Raw genomic sequence first — 22,441 nt, 5'->3', positions numbered from 1 at the left:
ACATGCATATCTATTCACGAATATCTTATACACACATCGACTCTATAGTCTCCTGAAAAGATGGTGCGCGCGGTGCTGCAGGCGATGTTGAACATCGGTGGTCTGCCGAGCCGATTCGTCGGCGATATCGCCGAGACCTTCTTTGATGACTACTTCGACGTCCTCGTCTACAGCGAAGTGCTGTACGTGCTCATAGTCTTCCTCGGCCCCAAGGCGATGGAGAGCCGCGAGCCGTATCGGCTGAGGTACCTCATTGCCGCGTGGAACCTAGCGCTCTCCTTTCTCTCCTTGTGTGGCACTATCGGCGTTAGCATCATGCTCATGCACTCGCTAGAGGAACGTGGCATGTACGAGACGACCTGCTACCTCGACAAGAGCCTCTACGACGGCGAGCTCACCTTCTGGCTCTTCGCGTTTCTGCTCAGCAAGATCCCAGAGATGCTTGACACGGTCTTCCTCGTTCTCACGAAAAAACCTATCATCTTCTTGCACTGGTACCACCACCTCACGGTAACGGTCTTCTGCTGGTACGCTGGATACACGCTTATTGCCAGCGGCGTATGGTTCGCCAGCATGAACTACGCCGTGCACACTGTCATGTACTTCTACTACTTCCTGTGCTCTCTGGGCATGCGGAAGCTCATTCGGCCGATCGCGCCGTTCATTACGGGGGCGCAGCTGCTGCAGATGGTCGTGGGCACGATCATCGTTCTCTACACCTTCTACTATGGCTACATCAGCGAGCGCGGCTGCGGCGTTGACCACCGGACGATTCGCATGGGGTTGTGCATGTACGGCAGCTACTTCGTGCTCTTCGCGACACTTTTTGTTCGCCTTTACATGAAGAAGGGTGCAGTGACAAAGTCCCGGAAGACGGAGAAGGCGGCAGCGGCAGGTCGTCCAAACGGGAAGTCTGTCGATGGTGTAACGAACGGTTGCAGCGGTGCAGCCATGAAAAAGCAGTGAGCGAGGAGAAACCGACAACCACGCGGAAAGGCAACCGGAAAAATGGCCGCTGCCTTCTCCTCTCCCACACACTCCTGGTTTGCATGCTTTCTCCTTGTGTGTGCTGCCCTCGTAAGCAAGAGGGCCGTCACAGGGCGAAGGGAGCCTGGAAGAAGGGTAGCAGAAGAAAGGGGGCAAGAGGTTCGCACTCACGTGCTTAGACTAATACACAGGCACATTCACACACAGACAGACAAGCGAAGCGAGTTGCACTCATGCGCAGCACGGAAAGGGCAAGGAGCGGCCGTCTTCTTTTTTGTCACCTTTCCTTCCCTCTCGTTGGCGCTGGTGGTCAAAGTGGCCCTCGCGACAGTGTACAGCCTGCGCTGCAATTTGTTCTCTTGATCTTTTTCTTGTTTGCTTCTTTTCCGATCGAAAGCTTCGCAGCGGAGGAGGCAAGTGCGCTGGCGAGAAGCAGCAACGCGCCACACGCAATGCCTTCTGTCCGCTTGCGTGTCTGCGTATGTGTACATGCGTACTAGGATGATAAGTCTTTCGAAGACAAGCGAGCAGTCATATACCTCGCCTCTCGTCTTCTCCTTCTTGTTCCCCAACCCCCACCCCTTCTCCCTCGCGGCTAATGAGGGAAATCAGCTCCACCCTGACGGGAAGAGGAAGACAATTTCGGATAGCCGTAAAGATTCATCTTCAGCATTAACCGATGCACACACACACAAAGACAGACTCGCCACATTGCGTACACCACGCTGGGGTTCCTCACCCGCGCCCACCGGTGCACGGAGTCGTTGCCCTACATACAATACGCTTCCACTCTGTCGATCACTGAGCTTTATGAGGTCTACATGCCCTTTCGATCAGGTCGGCATCACATCAGTCTCGTTGGGGGACCCCCATTGGGAAGACTCCGATCGGTCGAGTTGTTGCACCCCCCCCAACGCAACTATCATACACGTCTCTCGTGAAATGACGTAGATCTCGCCGGGGTGTGCATGACACAGGTCGAGAAGGGCGAGCACAGGAACCTCGCGTCGGTTCAGGAATTCCGCTCCGTCTTGGAAGAGGTGCGCGCTTGAGATGGCCAAACTGCGCACTGCGCGCACACGCCTCACACAGCAGCCCCGGTCATTGCCTTCCCACCTCCAATACAATGGCCCCCCCCACCCCTTGCGGGGATGTCGCACCCACAATGCGATGCCTACGTGGCACAGGGCGCTTCGATGGCGCCCGCATCCCCGAAGGGTGACAACAAGGAGAGGGAAGCGGCGGAATGAGAACACGCATGTGCTCCCCACGCCTCGAATACGCGCCATCGTGCTCCCGTGCAGGATACCCGGCTGTCACAGCCTGAAGAGGAGGAGGGGCCATCCTGCACGTCCTACAAATTCTACCCGAGACCGGCCCATTGACGCCTACCAGTGGCCAAAGAAGAGCGGAGGGGAGCCCCCTTGCACGCGGCACTGGCTGAAGCGGTGCACCTTGCCGATCTGTGTGGCGAGATGACGAGCGAGAGGCGGCAATGGATGCGGTGCATGGGACGTACCCCCGACCAGTGCCCCCGCGCGTTCCCAGAAAGTGTCACTCCCACACCGCCAGTGACAGACGCGGATGTCAAGGCCCCTCCCCTCACTGGCAGCAACCATTATGGTGTGCCGAGCGCAGCACCGACCCCTCTCCTTGAATGGGCGATCGCCGTCGTGAAGGAGAAGAAAGGTCGTCTCAGATGGCGGCGCCCTCATTCTCTGGCCGCGACAAGTCAACACAACTGGCCAGATGAGCAGCGTTACAACGCGGGGGTGGGTCTGGATGCACAGCCAGGGGAGAACTCGTGCTCGACGAGTGTGTGTGGGAAGAGAGGGGGGACGGATCTGGCAAGGTCACCTTTTCCAGGTGCTTCTTTCCGTGCATCTGCGGCCGCTATTGAGCCTGCGAACCAGGGGCGGCTCCGTGCATCAGCGAAGAGCGCACCCGAATGAGCTTGGCCGTTGGCCCAGAGGTGATGCGGGTGGTGACAGCAACATCGGCCTGCCATCCTATGCGGGCCAAGCGACCCGCCTCCGAAATTCACGTGTAGGTCTCCATCAACAGCATCCAACGGACGGGTGGTCGACAGGCGGTAGAGACAGCTCTGCAGGTTCCCCGAAACGCCGCGGAAACGCTTAGCCTCACCTTGAATGACGACGAGACCGGCGTCTGCAGCATGTCTGCGTTGGCTGGCGTGGTGCTTGACCACAACTTTGGAACGGGTCTGCGGTCGAAAACAGACGTGCACCCAGCTGAGCATCCATTTGATCAAGCAGCTGACCACGAGGACGGGTCGGGACGACTCATCGGTCGCCTTTGCTGTGCTGCCTGAGCTGTGTACATGCCCTTTCACAAATTTCGTCTTTTCCTCACGGTGACGCGCCGGCTCTGTTCGAAAACGGTCACGAGGCCTCCACTGTGGTTCCTCGTGGGCAGATCTGCCTCAGAGCGCCCAAAGCGAACTCCGCTCGTGGCGCCAACGAGCAGGACCAAATATAAGCCACGTCGCGCCGCACATCTTTCGGCGTCTGCCGCAGAGCACGGCCTTCCCATAGGTTGCAACCCCAGGAGGACGGGGAGGAGGGTGCGCGGTATGCCTGCATCCGCGTACGAAGCAGACGGTCGTCACCGGTAGCCTTTGAGGGCAAGGGGAGGGGCGCCAGGCGCAAGTGGCATCAACTGGGTTGGACTTTGCGCGGCTCACGGTGCTTTCTCGGACACTCACGCCATTCACAAGCAACTAAAATGAGAAGTTACGGCAGCACCACACCTTTCCATCAACAGCACGCCGGCCCTCTCTGCCGTCCGTAACGGCTATGCACACGCGGACATGCGATCCATGCTGCAATGCATGCATGCATGACTTTTCTCCCGTACACGGTCACTTCTGAAATACAGCAAGCTCGCCGCTAGTCCCGCCGACGGTCGGAGCCGTGACCCTGCGTACCACGCGTGACGGGATCTACCTAGCAACATGGCGAAAGACACGACGCGATGGATAAGACAAGGGAGGCGGACGTGGACACTGCACTGCCCGTAGAGGTCATCGAAAAAAAAAAACGACAAGCGGTAATTCCGAAAGAGCGGAATGCAGAGGCCAGCCCTCCCCCTCCCACCCCCTCCTTGCCCCCTCTACCTGGCAACGTCCAACACGTTTGGTGGCACCGTCTCTGGCAGGCTAGAAAAAAAAATGGGGGATGCGGGCGGGGGGACCCCCTCGTGTCTCCAAATGGCCTTTGTCGCTCGCTCACCTCTTTTCTCTATGATCTCAGACAAATTGCTGGTACAAAATATTGATACTTTTTGGGGGAGGGGAGGGAGCTGGAATGGCGCGGCGTCAGCACATCTCCCTCTCTCGCCTCCCTCATCCCGCATCCCTCCCCTGCCTGAATTCATCTCTGTGTTTTGCCCTCTTGTTGGCACGCATCATTGTAAGTGACCTCTCTTCTTCCGTTCACATTGCTATCCACACGTCTTTGGTGCAATGCGAGCTGGTGATGGTATGCATGCTATCTGAGGATCCGTTCTTCATAATCATTTTGGGGGGTGCTTGTTGGTGTGCATGTGCATGCCTTCCACCGCTGATTCTTTCTCTCCCCACACACACGCGCACACGCACACCTTCCTCAGTCTCCCTCCCTCCCTCTTTTTGTGGGAATTTGATTGTTTGTTTCTTGTTCCTCATCTTGTCTTGCTGGCTGTTGTTTGCGTTGTATCCATGCATGCGTGTACTCGAGTGCCTCTCAGCGTATGTGGGTGAGTGTAGAAGTGTGTGTGTGTGTGTGTGTGTGTGTGTGTGTTCTTTCTCTTTGTGTGATCAGCCATGTGCGTGCGCACGCGCATGTATGTACATGTATGCGGGCGGCTTGCTTTACTTGGGTTGTTTTCTCACCTGTGTTTGTTTTCGCTCTCGTCTCTTTCTCTTTTCCCCCGTGCTCTCTGGGTGCGAATGCGTGCGTGCGTGCGTGAGCGGCGACGATGGACATGTCGAAGGCAATGCCGTAGCTTCAGCATGGGAGCATATGTGGCCGGCTCGTGGGCGCGTGCTGGTGTGTGGGGTGTGGGTGTCCGTTGGGAGGCACCTGTGGTTCCTACCCTCACAAGCGGAGAAGTGAGAAGGGGGCGCACAAACAACTCCTGCATGAATACCCATTCCCATACCTCCACCTGCGCAGGTGCCCGAGCCTGCACTCTTTCTCTCTCCCGCTCGTACTTTTTTTTCGTTGTTTTTGGTAGCTTCTGGCTAATGAGATGGCCGCTTGTGACCTTACCCCTCCAGGCTATATCTAGTGCAGTGCGCGGGCGCATGGAAGCTCTGTGTAGTCGACAGCGCCGCCGCCAAGAGCGACAGTCCTCCATAGCATCGCCGGCCGTGACCGCCACTTTGTTTTCTATTTTACCTGCCGCGGAACCGACAAGGGTGAAGAGAAAATGGGTGACGCTTCGCGGCGGCGAGATGATGAAACACAGACGCAGAGGAGGAAAAAAGTGAACACTCAATCTAGTATCTACGTGTGTGCGTGTGCGTATGCAAAAGTGGGTAGTAAACCACCCTCTAACAACAAAAAAAAAGTTCGAAACGAAAAAATGTGGCATGGCATTCGACGCCGCTGCGAAAAGTGCGTGCGTGACGTCACCGCAAATACCGGCAAAGGAGGACGAGGGAAGGCAGAAATACTTCCTCTCCCCCAATCCATCAGGTTGAAATGGGAAAGAGAGCAGCTGAGCTCGCATCCCCATCGCTCTGCGTACCGTCGTAAATCATCGGGGTTGCATCACGCGTGTATGTGTGTGTGTGTGTGTGTGTGTGTGTGTACACCATTGCGCTCTCCTCCTCGTACTCTCCCTCCATGACTTTCCCCTCTTTGTTTGCCTCCGTGTCGCCACTCGACACGTCCGCGAAAAACCTTCTCTCGATCAGAGCCCCCCCCCTCCCTTTCGCCGCCTCATCACACGCATACGCATTTTGAAAACACGACCACGCAAAAGAAAAAATATCAGCGAAACGCCACCTCCACGAAGCGCAGAGCGGCGGACGCACAAGAGAATCCTTCCCCCTTCCCCCTCCCCTCTCCACCCTTTCCATCCCATCTCTGCGCGAGTTACACACGTTGGTGTGCAGACAGCTCTATCATCACCAACACCTCCTCCCTCCCCCCCCTGCCTTCTCATCTGCCATCCCCTTGCCCCCTCCCTCCCTCCCTCCCAGCTGCCCCCGTTTCTTTTCCCTGGCGCTGTCTTTGGCGAGGGTCTTTTCGTCTGGTGTTGAGTCGCATTTCGGCAACCTCGCGAGGCTCTCTCTTTTTATTTTTTCTCTGCAGAGAGGAGGAGGAAGAGAGAGGGGAGGAGGTTGTATACATACACACACGTATACATCGGTATCGAGAAACAGCAAAGCAAAACTTTTTGGGGAGACGGAGGGAGGCTGGATGCGTTTCGAGACGGTCCTCAACCTCTACTACCGTTTCGCAGTTTTTTTTTTCGCCCTTTCCTCTGTGTGTATGTGTGTGTGTGCGTGTGTGTTCTTCACCCTCTTTAGCGTTATTCTCTACCTGTCTTTTTGGTCTTGTCTTGCATCCTGTCGCCGAGAATCGCCTTTTCCCAGCCCCTTCCTCTCACCTCCCCACCTACTCGCAGCCCACCCACCCATCGAACTCACCCCGCTGCCCCGCACAAGTGGTTCACCTCGGTCATATTCTCTTTTTCTTTCCTCCCCCACCCCGTCCCTTTCCCTCCTGCAGGGCTCGCTGCTCTTCACATCCCTCTGCTCAGCATCCCCCACACACACACCCGCACGCACGCAGGCAGGCAGGCAGGCAAGAGTCGAAGTCGCACGTAACGCATCAACTCCCCCGCTTTGCCAGTCATGTCGTCCCTCTACGAATGGGCCATGGAGTGGATCAACACTCCAGCCAGCTTCAAGGGCAGCTCTGCGCGCAACTTCCTCGACGCCGCACCCGACTACCCGCTCTACGCCGCTCTGTTGTACCTCATCATCGTCTTCTTCCTTCCTGGGCTGATTGAGCAGCGTGGGTGGAAGTTTGACATCACGTACCTCGTCGCCGCCTGGAACCTTGCCCTGTCTCTTGTGTCGGTGCTCGGCTCCTATTACTGTGTGCAAAACCTCTTCCACACGATCTGGATCGAAAAAGGCTTCCACGCGACGTGCTGCGCGCAGCTGTCCGTGCATCACTCGAAAAACTTCGGGGGCAAACAACTCCGCAACGATTACTACGCCCCAAGCCCGGATGGCGCCTTCGACCACAGCAACATCCACAAGCACAACCCCCGCATCACGACATACACGCACCAGCTGCTGGACAAGAACTACGATGGCCCACGCGCATTTTACACGGCGCTCTTCATGTACCTCAAGACACCCGAGCTGCTCGACACGCTCTTCCTGGTGCTGCAGCGCAAGCCCGTCTCCTTTCTGCACTGGTACCACCACATCGTCACCGCCATCTACTGTTGGCATGCCTCATACGTGCTCATCCCGAGTGGCATCGTCTTCTGCGCCATGAACTACTTCGTGCACTCCTTCATGTACTTCTACTACTTCCTCGTCATGATGGGGCTGCGCAAGTCGATTCGCCCCTTCGCGCCGGTGATCACGCTGCTGCAGGTGCTGCAGATGTTCATTGGCATGTACATCACCGTGTACACGTACTTCCAGTACTGGCTGGGCCCCGAGTACAGCAACACGCTCTTCTTCCAGTTCTTCGAGGTGGTGCTCAGCAATGCCTACTACGCCTACTGCAACGCGAAGAGCATCGTGACGACTGGCGCGCTGGCGTCGCAGGTGCCCGCGTTCGACATGTCTGACCGGTTCTGGGGCTGTGACAGCGACCCGACCTGCATGCGCATGGGCATGCTGATGTATGGCAGCTACTGCGTGCTGTTCGCGGTGCTGTTCAAGGAGCTGTACCTGGACAAGCGCGTGCACGAGAACAGCCTCGTGCTGGCGCGCAAGGAGCAGCAGGCGAGGGAGGACAAAGTCAAAAGCAAGATGAACGGCAATGGCGTCACCACCCCCGCCGCCGCCGGCGCGAAGCCCACGGCGGCGTAGTGGCACCTGCTCCGCTGCACAGGTGTGTCATCTGGACAGGGAAGCGTGCAGACAGGGGATGGGGAGCTGCTCAGGGGGCGAAGGAGGGAAAGGGCAGGAGGGGCGAAGCGATGCGCACCGCAAACATCTCACCTGTTGCGCATTGTGCACGAGCTCCTCCCCCCTCCGCCTCCTGCCAGTCGCTCTGCCTCTCTCTCTCCCGTTATCTCTCTGCTTATGGCTGTATAAGCCCCCACGAAGCCCACCATCATCTGCGCTGCGCACGCGCGCCGAGCGTCACCTTCGTCGCTGGCCGATGTGGCGGCGTCTCTATTGCCCTTCCTCGCATTATTCATTGTGTGTGTGTGTGTGTGTGTGTGTACAGGTCGCTGATGTTTTATTGCTTCGTTCGCTCGTTTCCCTTCTCTCTTCGCGTCTTGATGTATGCTTCCTATTCTCCCTCCCTCTCTTCACGGGCGTATTTCCAAAGTTCCGCGCTGCTGTTGGTATTCTCTTCACTATTTTATTTCTGCGTGTGTGTGTATGTGTGCGCGTGCGTAAGCGGAAACCACAGGGCATGTTCAACGCCGGCTCAACGACGCGCACACGAGCATGCGTAGAGGCGACGGAATTTGCTGCATCGGCACGCAAGAAGGTCAACAGCAATGTGTACAGACGTGTCTCTCCCTCTTTCTACATTTTTGCGTGCCCTCCCTCTGTTGTCCTTTCGCGCTCTCCCCTCCCCCCCCCCAACTCCGCAATGGTCCCTCTCCCCTCCCCTCCCTCTCTCTCTCCCTTCTTTGTATGTTTTCCGTCTCCATTGTTTTCCCTAAGCCCATCGTGACGGGTGGTCATTGTGTTTTGGCGTGTGTGGCCGACCGGCTCGTACTCTCTCTCTCTCTCATCTCGAGTTTTGAGTCGATCCTGCATGCGCCGCGGAATATATATATCTATATATATGTGTGTATTACATGCATGTGCACATAAAGGTGGCGCTGAGCCAAGTGTTTTCGTTGCGGCGTGTTTTTCTCCGTTTCGCCTCCGCTGTGGTGATCTTTTCTCGCCCTTGATGGTTGCCTTCGCCGTTTCTGGCGGAGAGTGGGCTGCCGGCGCCGTGTCGCCGATCGCTTGGTGGGTGGCAGCTCTCTTCGCGTGTGTGTGTGTGCGTGTGTGTACAGGTGTGGGGCGTGATGGGCCGTGTTTGTCCCTCACCCCGTTCGTGTCCTTTTCCTCCCTTGTTCGTTGCTATCCTTGGTTGTTCTGTTTTGTGGTGGTGTTAGTGTGTGTATGTGTATAGCTTCGCAACGCGCACCCCTTCTCTCCCCTCGCTTCCCCCACCACTCATTCTTTCGTCGCGTTTCACGTTTTGCTGCTGTTGTTGCTGCGATGGACGTGCGCCTGCGCAGCGCGCTCCGGCACGCGTGGGTCTGTGTGTAAAAGGAGCGCATGGGCGAGCTCTACCCCAGCTTCTGTCCGTCCTAGTGTATATATGCGTGTATGTGCCCATGTTTGTGGTTGCTGTGGTGATGAGAGGTACGCTCTCCCGCCATCCATGCCGTCTTTCCTCGTCCGTTGCCCTTCATCCCTGCGATCCCTTCTCCCGATGCACGGGGAGCGGGGGCCCGCCATCGAGGCAGGGCATCATCCCCAGCCGTCACTACCCCTTTTCCCCATTCCCTTTTCTGCCACGCCGGCCCTCCCCCGTTGCCCTTGCCACGGTCTCCTCTGTTGTGTGTATGCGCATGTGTGTGGCCACTGCTGCGAACGCCGTTCAGCGTGTGTATGCGCATAGCATCGGGTGCTTGCCGGCGCCCAGACACACATGCTTGGATGCACGCGTGCATGCCGAAATCCCTCCCCCGCTCCCCTCCTCCCCCCTCCCTCGTCGCTCCTGCTCGCACTGTGGACTCCAGTAGGTGTGCGCGCATCGGAACGCGTGTTCGTGTGACGGGGTAGCGGAGCAGCGCCCCAGCCACTGAGCCGGAAACGATGAAAACACGCCCGATAGGGTGAACGCGAAGAGAAACAAAATGGGTCTTGGAAGCATCTCCGTTCGTGGGGCATCCACCACGGCATCGACGCCTCATTCCGTTCTTCCCCGCCGCTTCTGTGCGACGCAAGTGTGCGCTCATCTGCTGGCTGAGTCGTGGACCCGACAGAGCACACCTCCAATGGGGATGAGAACGGCTTTGGAACAGAGCCCGCGTACCCTCACATGCACGTCAGTTGTGTGGTCGCACCTCCGTCCCTCTTTTTCACGCCCTACCTCGCTACTCGTGTTTCCTGTCCATCCACGACTTCTTCACTGCCCTCTATTTGTTGTCTGAGCCTCGTCGCACAGTTTTGCATGCCCTTTCGTGTCGGCACACGCGCGCACACACGTCTGGCTCGACGTTCCCACCCAGAGCAAGCAGCACCCCTCACCCCCTCCCACTTTCCCCCTGTGCACGACAGCCGCCAAGCATTGCTCAAGCACGCACGCTGAAGCACGTGCATACTCGCTTCACATTCTCGTCTTCTTCGTCTGGCGCCCATATATTGATTCGCTTTCTGTATCTTTCTCGGGGTTTACTTTCTTGGAAGCGCTGCCCCTCCTTCTTGTGCGACTCTCTCCAGCACCACGCCCTTGAGCGCCCTTCATCCCCTGTGTACGGAGGGAGGAGCTGAGGGCCTGGAGCACCGCTGTCGTCCCTCGCTGTCCCCTCGATCCCATCCTACCTCTTGACGTGTGCTCGCTTCTCGCACGATGGAAGCGCTGCGGGCTGCGTGGGACTGGATCAACTACCGCCCTCGCCGGTTCAGCGCGGAGAATGGCCGCGACTTCCTCGATCGCTACCCCGACTACCCGGTGTATGCCACGGTACTCTACCTGCTGGCAGTGTTGTATTTGCCAGACCTCCTAGCTCGCCGGCAGATCAACCTCCCCATCAAGTACATCGTCGCCGCCTGGAACCTGTTTCTCTCGGTCGTCTCCACCTACGGTGTTTTCTGCATTTATGGGCACATCCAAGATGTTTTCTCGGTGCGCACGTTCCACAACTCCGTGTGCGAGCTGCTCGCCACCAGTGGCGCCAACGACATCATCACGCTGCGCGCCATCCGCGTGCATGCACATCAGCAGACGCTCATCGAGCAGCGTCATCTGCCGGTGAAGTGGGTGCGCTCAACGCCGGAGGTAGCGAAAGAGATAACTTCGCTCTACGATGGCGCCGCTGGGTTTAGTGTGGCCATGTTCATGTACCTTAAGACACCCGAGCTGCTCGACACGCTCTTCCTGGTGCTGCAGCGCAAGCCCGTCTCCTTTCTGCACTGGTACCACCACATCGTCACCGCCATCTACGTGTGGCTGTCGTCGTACATGCCAATGCCGAGTGGCATCGTCTTCTGCGCCATGAACTACTTCGTGCACTCCTTCATGTACTTCTACTACTTCCTCGTCATGATGGGGCTGCGCAAGTCGATTCGCCCCTTCGCACCGGTGATCACGCTGCTGCAGGTGCTGCAGATGTTCATTGGCATGTACATCACCGTGTACACGTACTTCCAGTACTGGCTAGGCCCCGAGTACAGCAACACGCTCTTCTTCCAGTTCTTCGAGGTGGTGCTCAGCAATGCCTACTACGCCTACTGCAACGCGAAGAGCGTCGTGACGACTGGCGCGCTGGCGTCGCAGGTGCCCGCGTTCGACATGTCTGACCGGTTCTGGGGCTGTGACAGCGACCCGACCTGCATGCGCATGGGCATGCTGATGTATGGCAGCTACTGCGTGCTGTTCGCGGTGCTGTTCAAGGAGCTGTACCTGGACAAGCGCGTGCACGAGAACAGCCTCGTGCTGGCGCGCAAGGAGCAGCAGGCGAGGGAGGACAAAGTCAAAAGCAAGATGAACGGCAATGGCGTCACCACCCCCGCCGCCGCCGGCGCGAAGCCCACGGCGGCGTAGTGGCACCTGCTCCGCTGCACAGGTGTGTCATCTGGACAGGGAAGCGTGCAGACAGGGGATGGGGAGCTGCTCAGGGGGCGAAGGAGGGAAAGGGCAGGAGGGGCGAAGCGATGCGCACCGCAAACATCTCACCTGTTGCGCATTGTGCACGAGCTCCTCCCCCCTCCGCCTCCTGCCAGTCGCTCTGCCTCTCTCTCTCCCGTTATCTCTCTGCTTATGGCTGTATAAGCCCCCACGAAGCCCACCATCATCTGCGCTGCGCACGCGCGCCGAGCGTCACCTTCGTCGCTGGCCGATGTGGCGGCGTCTCTATTGCCCTTCCTCGCATTATTCATTGTGTGTGTGTGTGTGTGTGTGTGTTTACCGACACATGCTTGTCGGATGCACTTGTGAAAGTGTGTGCAAATACGGCAGTGCGGAGAAGACTAAGTGAAACGCCCTCACACACACACACACACCAACGCGATTCGCCTCATTTTTTTCCTCTCTCTCCGCCCCTCCCCTGCCCCTTCTTCTTCCATATCCTCTGTCCTTTAGATGTTGTGGTTGTTGTTGGGGGCGGGTTTAGTTATCTGTGCAGCGCTCCTCTCATCCGTCATCTCTCACTGTGTATCTCTATCTCTTGTACCCTCCATCTCGCGCCTCACCCCACCTCCTTTTCTCGTTTATTTTTCTCGTGCGTCGCCGAGTGCCCGTGAGGCGGCTCAAGCACACACAAAAAATGAAACGATGGAGAGACACGCCGGACGTCTCTATTTCGTGGGGCTGCACAAAGCCGCCTGTATTCTCTCCCTCTCTTGCTATCCGAGTGGTTTTAAAGGTGAGTCGATCCATCATGCACGTTTGCCGCGCACGCGAGCGTCTTTTTTTTTTCCTTCCCTCGTCCACCTCTCCGCTTTGACCCGCCGCGTCCGCGCTCCCCTCATCCTCCGTCGCACGCAGGCACGTTGACAGAGGTTGCCGCTGACGCACAGCCGACATGTCTGGCCTTTATTCTTCGTCGTGCCCTGTCGGCCCTCTATGCTCATTCATTTTTTTGTTTCTCATCTTTGTAGTGAGCGCGCCGCTCTTGTTGTTGTGGCGCTTCGTTTTTTTTTTTTCATTTCAGGCGCGAGGTTGGGGGGTATCCATGTGCATAACCCTCTTCTCATCTCCCCCCCCCCTTCTCACGCTTCCCCCATGCAGTCATATTAACGTTTAGCCCTCTTTTGCCCGCCCCCTCTCGGTGTGCATGTGCGCACGTGCGTGTGCTCGCGCCTGCATCTCTGTGTCTATGCCCTAGGTGAAGCAGTCGCTGATCATGGTGGTCGTGGCGACTTCTTTTTTGTTGTTGTTTTTCCTGCTTCCCTGGATTGCTGAGCTCCCACGATAGTGGACAAACAGTGGTTTATCGCGGTCAGCGAAAAGGAGCGGCGCGCCACTGCATCGGCGAGGCGTCTCTTGAAGTCTGGCCAGGCTGCAAGACGACACGATGCAGCAGTCGTCGGATTGTGTAAAGACAATCCTTCATGTATCATTTCGCGTAGAGAAAAGAACAGCGGTGTGAAAGCCGTCCGGTCGTCTTCACATACGCGCGAAGTCGCCCGACCAGCGCGAACGAAGAGGGGGAGAAGGTCGAATCAGCTCATGTCACGGGCCTTCATCCCGCTCAACGGGGATTTGCCTCAAGTTCCTCTGCGGATGCATCTGTGCTCAGATGAGCGACGGTGCGTGCGCCAGCCTGGTGCTGGTTTTGCGTTGGTGTGGCAGAACCCCCGACGCTCTCAAATCTCTCCCTCTCTCCCCACGCACACGTGGATGTCGATGCATCGTTTTTTTTTCGCGTTTCCCAGCCTTGTCGTCGTGGTGGTCGCTCGCGCACGCGCTCCGGCACACACGCCAAACCTCTCCCCCGCTTCGCTTGCTTGTTTTTTTTTCTTTTCGGTGTGTAAGCGCCGTTCAGCATCTACCTCTCTTTTTCTCCGACAGTGCGGCGTCCTCCGTGCACGGCTCCTCTCGACTTGCCATCGCGTGTGCGTGTCGAGTCGCGAACACTACTTGGCTGTAACAGCCTTGCAGAGTGCTGGATCCATCTGTGCGCACGCAGCCCCTGCACCCTCATCTGTTGAGCTCCCGCACGTCCGCGGACACGCGCTGGCGCCCACGTCACCATGGAGACAGTTCGCGGCTTCTGGGATCGGGTAAACGACTACCCGCGCAACTTCAAGTCCGAGCACGGCCGCGACTTCCTCGATCGCTACCCCGACTACCCAGTGTACTCGACGATCGCGTTTCTGCTCGTTGTCTTCTACCTGCCGGGCTACATTGAGCGGCACAGCATCCGGCTGCCTATCCGCTACCTTGTGGCTGCGTGGAACCTGTTTCTCTCGGTCGTCTCCACCTATGGCACGATACAGGTCACCATGCAAATTCCGTACCTGCTGCGCACGCGCACCTTACACAACACCATGTGCGAGCTGCCCATCGCGGACGGTCGTGATGACAACCTTGTGTCGCGTCGCGCCGCCGTTGTTTATGCGCACCAGCAGGGGCTCATGAAGCGCGGTGTCGTCTTTAAGTGGGTACGCACGCCGGCTGACATTCAGCAACGCGATGCCGCGCTCTTCTACGACGGTCCCTCCACGTTCGCTATTGCGATGTTTGGCTACCTCAAGACACCCGAGCTGCTCGACACGCTCTTCCTGGTGCTGCAGCGCAAGCCCGTCTCCTTTCTGCACTGGTACCACCACATCGTCACCGCCATCTACGTGTGGCTGTCGTCGTACATGCCAATGCCGAGTGGCATCGTCTTCTGCGCCATGAACTACTTCGTGCACTCCTTCATGTACTTCTACTACTTCCTCGTCATGATGGGGCTGCGCAAGTCGATTCGCCCCTTCGCACCGGTGATCACGCTGCTGCAGGTGCTGCAGATGTTCATTGGCATGTACATCACCGTGTACACGTACTTCCAGTACTGGCTGGGCCCCGAGTACAGCAACACGCTCTTCTTCCAGTTCTTCGAGGTGGTGCTCAGCAATGCCTACTACGCCTACTGCAACGCGAAGAGCATCGTGACGACTGGCGCGCTGGCGTCGCAGGTGCCCGCGTTCGACATGTCTGACCGGTTCTGGGGCTGTGACAGCGACCCGACCTGCATGCGCATGGGCATGCTGATGTATGGCAGCTACTGCGTGCTGTTCGCGGTGCTGTTCAAGGAGCTGTACCTGGACAAGCGCGTGCACGAGAACAGCCTCGTGCTGGCGCGCGCGCACTGCTCAAGCGATCAAGCGAACTAAGGCGGTCAAGAAAGAGGCCTAGTAGACAGATACGAAGGAAGCCGGCTCGCGTTTTATTATTATCATTATTGCAGGTGAGGCTCGGCGTATTTTGTGTGCGCATGCGTTGCATGTCCGGAGAGGCGGTGGTTTCTAACTGGCCGCGTAATGGAATTCGTAAGGCTTGGTTTTGTTGTTCTTGTGGCCCAACGAAGAAGGGCTTCTTGGAAATTTCAGGGTTATCCCTGTGTGTCGCGGCTCATTACCGGGGCTAAGACGACGCAGCGCCTCCCACATATGCACGTGGACAGACGCCTAACCGCACACCACGAGCACACAGAAACAGGCGTGCAGGGTAGCTTGACTGGTGCATGCACCTTTGCGTGGTGTTGTGGCGGTTGCTTTTTTTTGTGGTTTTCATGCGTGTATGTGCATGTGTAGATGCATGAATCGATATAAGTGCTCATGTGTGTGTGTGTGTGTGCTTGTTTTTCGGAAGGGTCGAGTCGAACCAGCAGCCTGTCTGGCGCTCATGTTGCGATTTTTTTCTTTCGCCTATTCTCTTTTTTTTTGTAGATTCTCTCTCGTGTTTGTCAGTACATTATTTATGTATGTGGTCTGCCGTTGCCGTTGCTGTTGTTGAGGTGAGAGTGCTCTGCTTTGATCTGCTTGATCAATCCCAGCACATCACGCTCCGTAGAAACGAAACGCGGGCTCTTCTTTCTTGAATGAACATGTGGGGTTTCTATTTAGGATCCTCTGTTTTTGTTTTCCTTCAGCTGTGAACGGTCCCTCCCTCTCTCTCTCTTTCTTTGGTGTTACGCGACGCCCTGAAAGCACCAAGCGTCTGTGTGTGGATGTGGGTGTCGGTATCCCTGTGTGTAGATACCATGGCGCCTCTTCCTCTTCGGGATCATGTCGGTTGGTTTTGTTTTTCGTCTTCTGGCTGCTCCCCCATGCTGGCAGTGGGCTCATGTGCACATCGCTTCCCCTCCTCTGTTTCTATCGTGGAGCTGCTGTCACTTGACGGCCTATCCCTTCCTTCGTTGCTGAACGTTCATGTCCGTGCGTTTCTGCTCCCCTTTCAAGTATTTTGTTGTGACATCGAGCCTAGCCGACGTGCACCAGCGTACACACACAAGCATGTGCATGAAGGCAGAGCTCTCCGGACAGCAACCATAGTTGGTGCAACGTATATTTCTTTTTCTTCTGCTACTCACGCTTGTGACCTATCCTTTCGATTCCATGTGTACGATGTGCCATCCTGCTTCGCTCAGCTTCTTTTTTGTGACTCTGCGTGTGCCTCTGCCCGGCGCACCCGTCGCTGTCCTCGACACGCGATTCTCTCCCTCACTTACCCCCCCCCTTCCACGTCACGGGCGCTTTCAATATGTTGGCGCTGGTGTGGTTTATCTTCGTGTTGCTTCTATACGCCTCTTCATCTGCGTTGCTGCTTGCATGGCTCATGTTTATCTGACTGCTGTAGCTCGTATTTTCTTCGGTGCTTGCTTGTTTCTCCCTGGGTCACGTCTGCGGTACCCGCCCTCCTCTCCGCCTGTACGGCACCGTTGCGTCATCTCTGCACGTTTCAAGCCCTTTGCTGAGTGGGTTTCTCTCCCCCCTCACACACACGCACACACACTTCACAACGCACACCTTCCCTGCCATCTGGCAGTGGCAGTAATACGCCTTACCTGGGTGGCTCTGCAACCTGGGGGAGGGGAGGGTGTTGGGTATCATCCACAGCAGCGCTCGCATCCTTCACCTTAATTTTTAGCTTTCTCTGTAGAAACCCCCCTCCTGCCCCGCAAGCAAGCGACTGCATCCACAGGCAGTTCATGTGCGGAGTCGCGAGGGCGGCTTTGCTTGCCGGCTTTCAGTTCCCGTTGATATACCCTCTTGCGTGCTCGCCGGTCTTCTCTGGCTTCTCTTTGTGTATACGTTTGCGTGTCAGTGTGTGTATGTGCAGGAATGCACGCTCGCGTGCATGTGTGTGTGTGTGTGTGTGTGTGTGTGCGTTGGTGTCGCGTCACAAATCTCGTGCATGGGGCGTGTGTAGTGTACCCTCAGACCCCTCTCTCCTCTCCGCGGAATGTCGCGTCAGTCAGATTAAAAGAAGGAGAAAGCACGCGCAACACATGAACGGTGTACAACCATCCTCTTTTCGGTGATGCAGCTATACGGCGCATGCCGTCCGCACCGACTGAACTTGCGACAGCGGACGTGCACCATCAAATACGCAAGAGGCGAACACAGAGAGAGAGAGACAGGCGCATAGACGGCACAACGGAATTGTGTTTTTTTTTCCTTTACAACGCGTCCGTGCTACCGTGAACATGACCGCAAATATTGTGTATACACAACCATGGTTCGCCTCAACCCGGTTGCACTGCGGCTACGTCAAGGCACCGAGTCAACCAGCGCTGTGGGGCGTCGTTGAGCTCATTGCCATTCCACCGCGTGCAGCGCAGGCTCAATCCAGGATCACGCTCCACATCATCACTGCAGCGCAACGAACGCAGAAACGCCGATGGGGGGAGCATGCCCATGACCGCACGTCTCCTGCGGCACAGCGCCAGCCCAGACCTGTCCGACGGACACTGAGACCCCGCCAGCCGTGCCCGAGGGGTAGGCTGCAGGCTACCTGGCTTGCCCCATAGCAAGTGGGAGGAGGAGGGGAGGGCACGGGACCCTGTGATACCGCGGGGTGAGGCGGCCGGCATCATAAAGACTGTCGCTTCTGTGATGCGAATAAAGAGGTGGTATTCGCATCTCTTCTCGGCCTCTGCGTGTTTGTGTGTGTGTGTGTGTGTGCTTCGATGACAACTCACTGAAAATGTCGACGTGTGTTCACGGCTACGTGGTTAGGCCTTTTAGGCGACGGCCACCGCTCGCAGGGCCCTTGCTTGCACGACATTGAAGCACATACACACGCAGGTGCTCATTCGCTCATTAAGTGCTTGACTGTTTTTCTTTTTGCTGTTACTTCTGATCATTTTACTTTGCTGTCGGTGTACGCCTCTGTGGACCTCGGCACGCTCCCCATGCATTTCGACTCCGCCTGTCTGGGCACCTCTCGGGGGTACCACCGTGTCACAGGTAGCCGTTGTCGTTTTACATGTATATAGGCGTACCTTGAGGCTTGTGTCGTGAACACCATCATTGCTTATGCGTCAGTACATCTATGCGACATGTGGTCATCTCTTCGTATTCTTCGTTTTCGCTTATTCGCCGGAAGTGGTGCGTGTAGGTGCATGCCTGTGTTTTGTGTAGATGGCTGCTCTCATGCATGACGTCTTCCTTCTCAGTGATGAGGATATTGCGTGGGGCACTGAGGAAAACGAAAAGAAGGCGAAGACGAACTCGCCCGGCTGTGAACAGCGCTGCTGCTGTCGCTACGTGTTCTTTTCGCGTGAGTGTGAGCTGATCCACACATCATATGTGCGCACGGGCACACATGCGCAAGCAATCCGGCGAAATCGCGCCCCGAACTCAGCGGCGGTCATGGCTTTCGCGGGAGAATACGCGTTGCAAGGTGTCAAAGAAGACGCCACCACGCTTCTGCTTCGCCTTCCTCGTCTCTACCCGCCTATCCCCCACTCCTCCACCCACCTTTCTGCTCGCACTCGCCTCTCCTTCTGGGTCTCCTTTTTTTCACGACGACGCTGCGTCACCGCTGCCACGGCGTGTCTCGTTCTCCGACACACACGCACACATCCTATGCTGTAAGACGAGTGCTCCTACAAATACCAATATTCATCCTTTTTTTCGGTTGGTGTGTCGTCGAACCCTTGTCCTCTTTTTCCCCTCTTCCTACCTCACTTCGTGTGCCTTTCGGCGCACCTGTAGTCTGTCCGCTCTCTCTCCCCTTCATCTCTCATCCTCCGAAAAACACCGCATCGTCTTCCTCGCACGCGCGTGGTTTTGTTCGAGAAGTCGGCGCCGTTTCTTGTTTTTCCTTCGTTCTCTATCTTGTGATCATCAGGCTTTCGTGTGTGTGTGTGTGTGCGTATCTTGTTTGATTCGTGCATCCTACGCGTCTGGCGTGTTTCCAGTTTTCCGTTTTCGGCCTTCACGGTGGTCTCTCTCTCTCTCTCTCTCTCTCTCCTTCCCCCCCCCACACACACACAGATACATACATACACACACACGCACGTCCCTTCCCTTCCCTTCCCCACGTGTCGAGAGCCCTCCCAGACAAGCCAGCGGCTGTTCCGAAAAAGGCACGGAAGCGCACGAAAGGGCACACGCTCTCACAGCAGCTCAAAGAAAAAAATTGAAACGGCAGCGAAGCAGACTTTCCGAGCGGCCCTCCTCTGTGCGTCCACCCTGCCCCCTTTCTTGTACGTTTTCTTTTCGTGATCTTCATCACATCTCCGTAATAGGTCCCCTCCCCCTTTCCCTCCCTTCTACTTAGCGACTCCCTCGTGACTGCACCCCACCCCTCACACACACACACACACGCGCGCGCGCACGCAGACCGGGCTTGTGAAGCATAGCCAATAGACAAAATGGACATTCTCACGCGACACTTGCAGGCCATGGCGGACGCCGTCGACTTTCCGTATATGGATCGCTGGCTGGAGGACTACATTGACATTCCCATCGTCGCCATGGCACTGTACCTAGTCCTCGTCCATGTCGTGAGCAATACCTTTATGAAGAACCGCCCCGCCTACAACCTGCGCACCTTGAACATCGTGTGGAACTTGTTTCTGTCCCTCTTCTCCTTCGTTGGCGCCTGCTACTGTGTGCCGCGGCTGTACGAGTTGGTGACGGCGCCCGCGATCAGCGGGTTGGAGCCGAGCTCGCTGCGATATGTTGCAAACATGACGCCGGCCATGCGCCGCAACATCGTCATCCCACCTGGGTTCCGCGAGGGCGTCGATGCTGTAAGCGTGCGCGGCTCGCTGGATACGTCGATGTGCGTCTTCAAGGATGACATGTACCGCCGCAACATCTCCGGACTCCTTTGTCTGGTCTTCATGTTCAGCAAGATCCCTGAGATGCTCGACACCGCCTTCCTTGTTTTTCAGAAGAAGCCCGTCATCTTCCTCCACTGGTATCACCACGTCACCGTCATGCTGTACTGCTGGCATGCGTGGATGTCGCCAACCAGCAGTGGGCTGTGGTTTGTCTCCATGAACTACAGCGTGCACTCCATCATGTACTTCTACTACTTTGTGGCGGCCTGCGGGTACAGCAAGCTGGTGCGCCCTGTCGCCCCGCTCATCACCTTCCTGCAGATTGCGCAGATGGTGGTCGGCAGCATCATTGCCGTGTATGTATTCTACATGGACCAGCTCGGCGGCGGTTGCGACTGCCGCTCGTCGAACGCAAAACTGGCGTTGATGATGTACGTCTCCTACTTCATCCTCTTCAGCAACTTCTTCCGTAGCCGGTACATGAAGAAGAAGCCGAAGTCCACCTCACCGTCGACGCGACCGGTGAGGTTATACAACGACTGCAAGAAGTACGAGTGACGGAAAATGTTTTGTTTTGTTTGTCGTTCGACGGCAGAACAGCACAGCGTGGAAGCGATGGTGTTGGTAACACGAGCGGTCCAGTCATGTTTCCATGCACGAGTATGATCGCAGTCATTGTCGTCTTGTAGCGCAGTTGCGAAGGTGCTCGGCTTGTCGTGCCTCGGCGAGGACAAAGGTGTCCCGGGCCATGGGGGAAAAGTTCTTCGCGTGGCGGCTCTTTGGCCTGCACCCTCTTCACGGCATGGCACACAGACACGTTGGGCGCACACACGGGAACAGACACATAGGCAGGAAAACAAGTTTTGTGTGTGTGTCTTTCTTGTGCATTTGTAGCAGCGGTGGTGGGGAGGGGAAGGGTTCGGGGGAGACACCGAGCAGAACGTGGAGGCGAGACGCGGAAAGGCAACTGTCGATGACGATCGTGCAGACGTGGCACATGAGCTATACGGCAAAGCAAGGTAGAAATCCGTGATGGGGACGCCCGTGACTCGTAGTGGCCCTTTTCGACAGACAGACAAGGAAGGGGAAGGCAGAGAATGGAGTATTATGGGCGCTGCTGGCGCATCAATCGGCTGCTGGTAGACTGGAAGGAAGAACTGCGATGGAGGGAGCTGTTCGTATGAGCGCGTGCGCGTGTTGAAGCAGTCAGCAGACCCACTGCAGCAAGGTTCCTCTCGCTTGCGCTCCTTCTTCTGCGACCTACGTGTGCCCATAATGTCTGTGTGTGTGTGTGTGTGTGTGTGCATTGGTAGAGTCTCGACGGGAAAGGAAAAAGGGAATACCCAAAAAAAATGAGCGGTGGCGGCGAGTGCAGGAGACTACGGTGACTATCAAGACTAACGATATTCACGTCAACACGCAGAGAGAAAGAGGGCTGCAAGCCGAAGCGGTTCGCTCGCGCGAGAGGGCCTCAGCACAACAGCAGCGCGCGAGAGAGATGGGCGCTGGTCAACCAGTCACAAGACACCAACGAACATGCACGCATTCAACAGCCACGTTGAGCAGGTACCGAACGAGGACTGTATTGTATGTGACCTCGAAGCGAACAGTTGTTCAGTACACCCGCACGCACGCGAAACACACCCGCAAAGGCGTCAGCGATTTGCTCGCCGCTGGTCGTTGGATGTGCTCTTGCATTGTGGTGTATGCGTGCGCTTGCAGACATACGAGGCACGGAGTCGTGCGTTCAGCGGTGAACCTCCCAGCGTCTTTTCAGACATCGCCGCACCACGGCCTCGCCTCCCTCGCTCATTCCATCGCCTTTCACTCCCCTCTCGCGCTCGCGCGTGCCTGTGTGTCTGTGTTTGCTTCTTTATCGACATTGTTGCCTTCTCCCTTGAACCGCCCACGTCCGCTGCTGTGCCGTTCGTGTGCGTGTGCATACGTGCGTGCAAGTTGCACGTGTGTACGTATGGGGGAGGACGGCGAGGCATGGGCGAAGACAAGTCGAGATTGTGCGCGCGGAGCCATATGCGCACACATGCATGGGACTGAAAGCCTTATCCCTTTACCACCACCAAGACCACCCCCTCCCCGCCCCTTGTTGTTTATAGCATTCTGCAAGCCGTCGCTGTCCAGTAAAAGTGGCAGAGACCTGCCGCCCGCCAAACACACAATCGCCCCACACCCGCCCTTCCCCTCGTTCTTCTTCTGTCGGTCGACCTGTAGTGAGGCCTATTCTTCGTCTTTTCCCGCCCCTGCTTTTTGTGGACTGTCGAGGTTC

General features: G+C 56.8%; 5 protein-coding genes across 5 annotated transcripts; all 5 read left to right on the top strand.

Annotated features, from left to right (window-relative positions):
• Positions 1–60: 60 nt before the first annotated feature.
• ELO4.4 (putative fatty acid elongase) lies at positions 61–966 on the top strand (the record flags this gene model as incomplete). Its single annotated transcript, XM_001687623.1, has 1 exon — positions 61–966. The coding sequence occupies one exon, from the start codon at positions 61–63 to the stop codon at positions 964–966; it is 906 nt and encodes a 301-aa protein (XP_001687675.1).
• A 5,911-nt stretch (positions 967–6,877) lies between these two features.
• Positions 6,878–8,056, top strand: ELO4.3 (putative fatty acid elongase; the record flags this gene model as incomplete). Its single annotated transcript, XM_001687622.1, has 1 exon — positions 6,878–8,056. One exon carries the CDS (start codon positions 6,878–6,880, stop codon positions 8,054–8,056), a length of 1,179 nt encoding a protein of 392 aa, XP_001687674.1.
• A 2,725-nt stretch (positions 8,057–10,781) lies between these two features.
• Positions 10,782–11,975, top strand: ELO4.2 (putative fatty acid elongase; the record flags this gene model as incomplete). Its single annotated transcript, XM_001687621.1, has 1 exon — positions 10,782–11,975. One exon carries the CDS (start codon positions 10,782–10,784, stop codon positions 11,973–11,975), a length of 1,194 nt encoding a protein of 397 aa, XP_001687673.1.
• A 2,150-nt stretch (positions 11,976–14,125) lies between these two features.
• ELO4.1 (putative fatty acid elongase) lies at positions 14,126–15,253 on the top strand (the record flags this gene model as incomplete). The annotated part of the gene is made up of 1 exon (XM_001687620.1): positions 14,126–15,253. The coding sequence occupies one exon, from the start codon at positions 14,126–14,128 to the stop codon at positions 15,251–15,253; it is 1,128 nt and encodes a 375-aa protein (XP_001687672.1).
• Positions 15,254–19,743: 4,490 nt separating this feature from the next.
• ELO3.4 (putative fatty acid elongase) lies at positions 19,744–20,715 on the top strand (the record flags this gene model as incomplete). Its single annotated transcript, XM_001687619.1, has 1 exon — positions 19,744–20,715. One exon carries the CDS (start codon positions 19,744–19,746, stop codon positions 20,713–20,715), a length of 972 nt encoding a protein of 323 aa, XP_001687671.1.
• Positions 20,716–22,441: the final 1,726 nt, after the last annotated feature.

This window comes from Leishmania major, chromosome 14 (genome assembly GCF_000002725.2).
Source record: "Leishmania major strain Friedlin complete genome, chromosome 14".
NCBI classification, from domain to species: Eukaryota; Euglenozoa; class Kinetoplastea; order Trypanosomatida; family Trypanosomatidae; genus Leishmania; species Leishmania major.
This window is presented reverse-complemented; position numbering and strand designations above follow the sequence as displayed.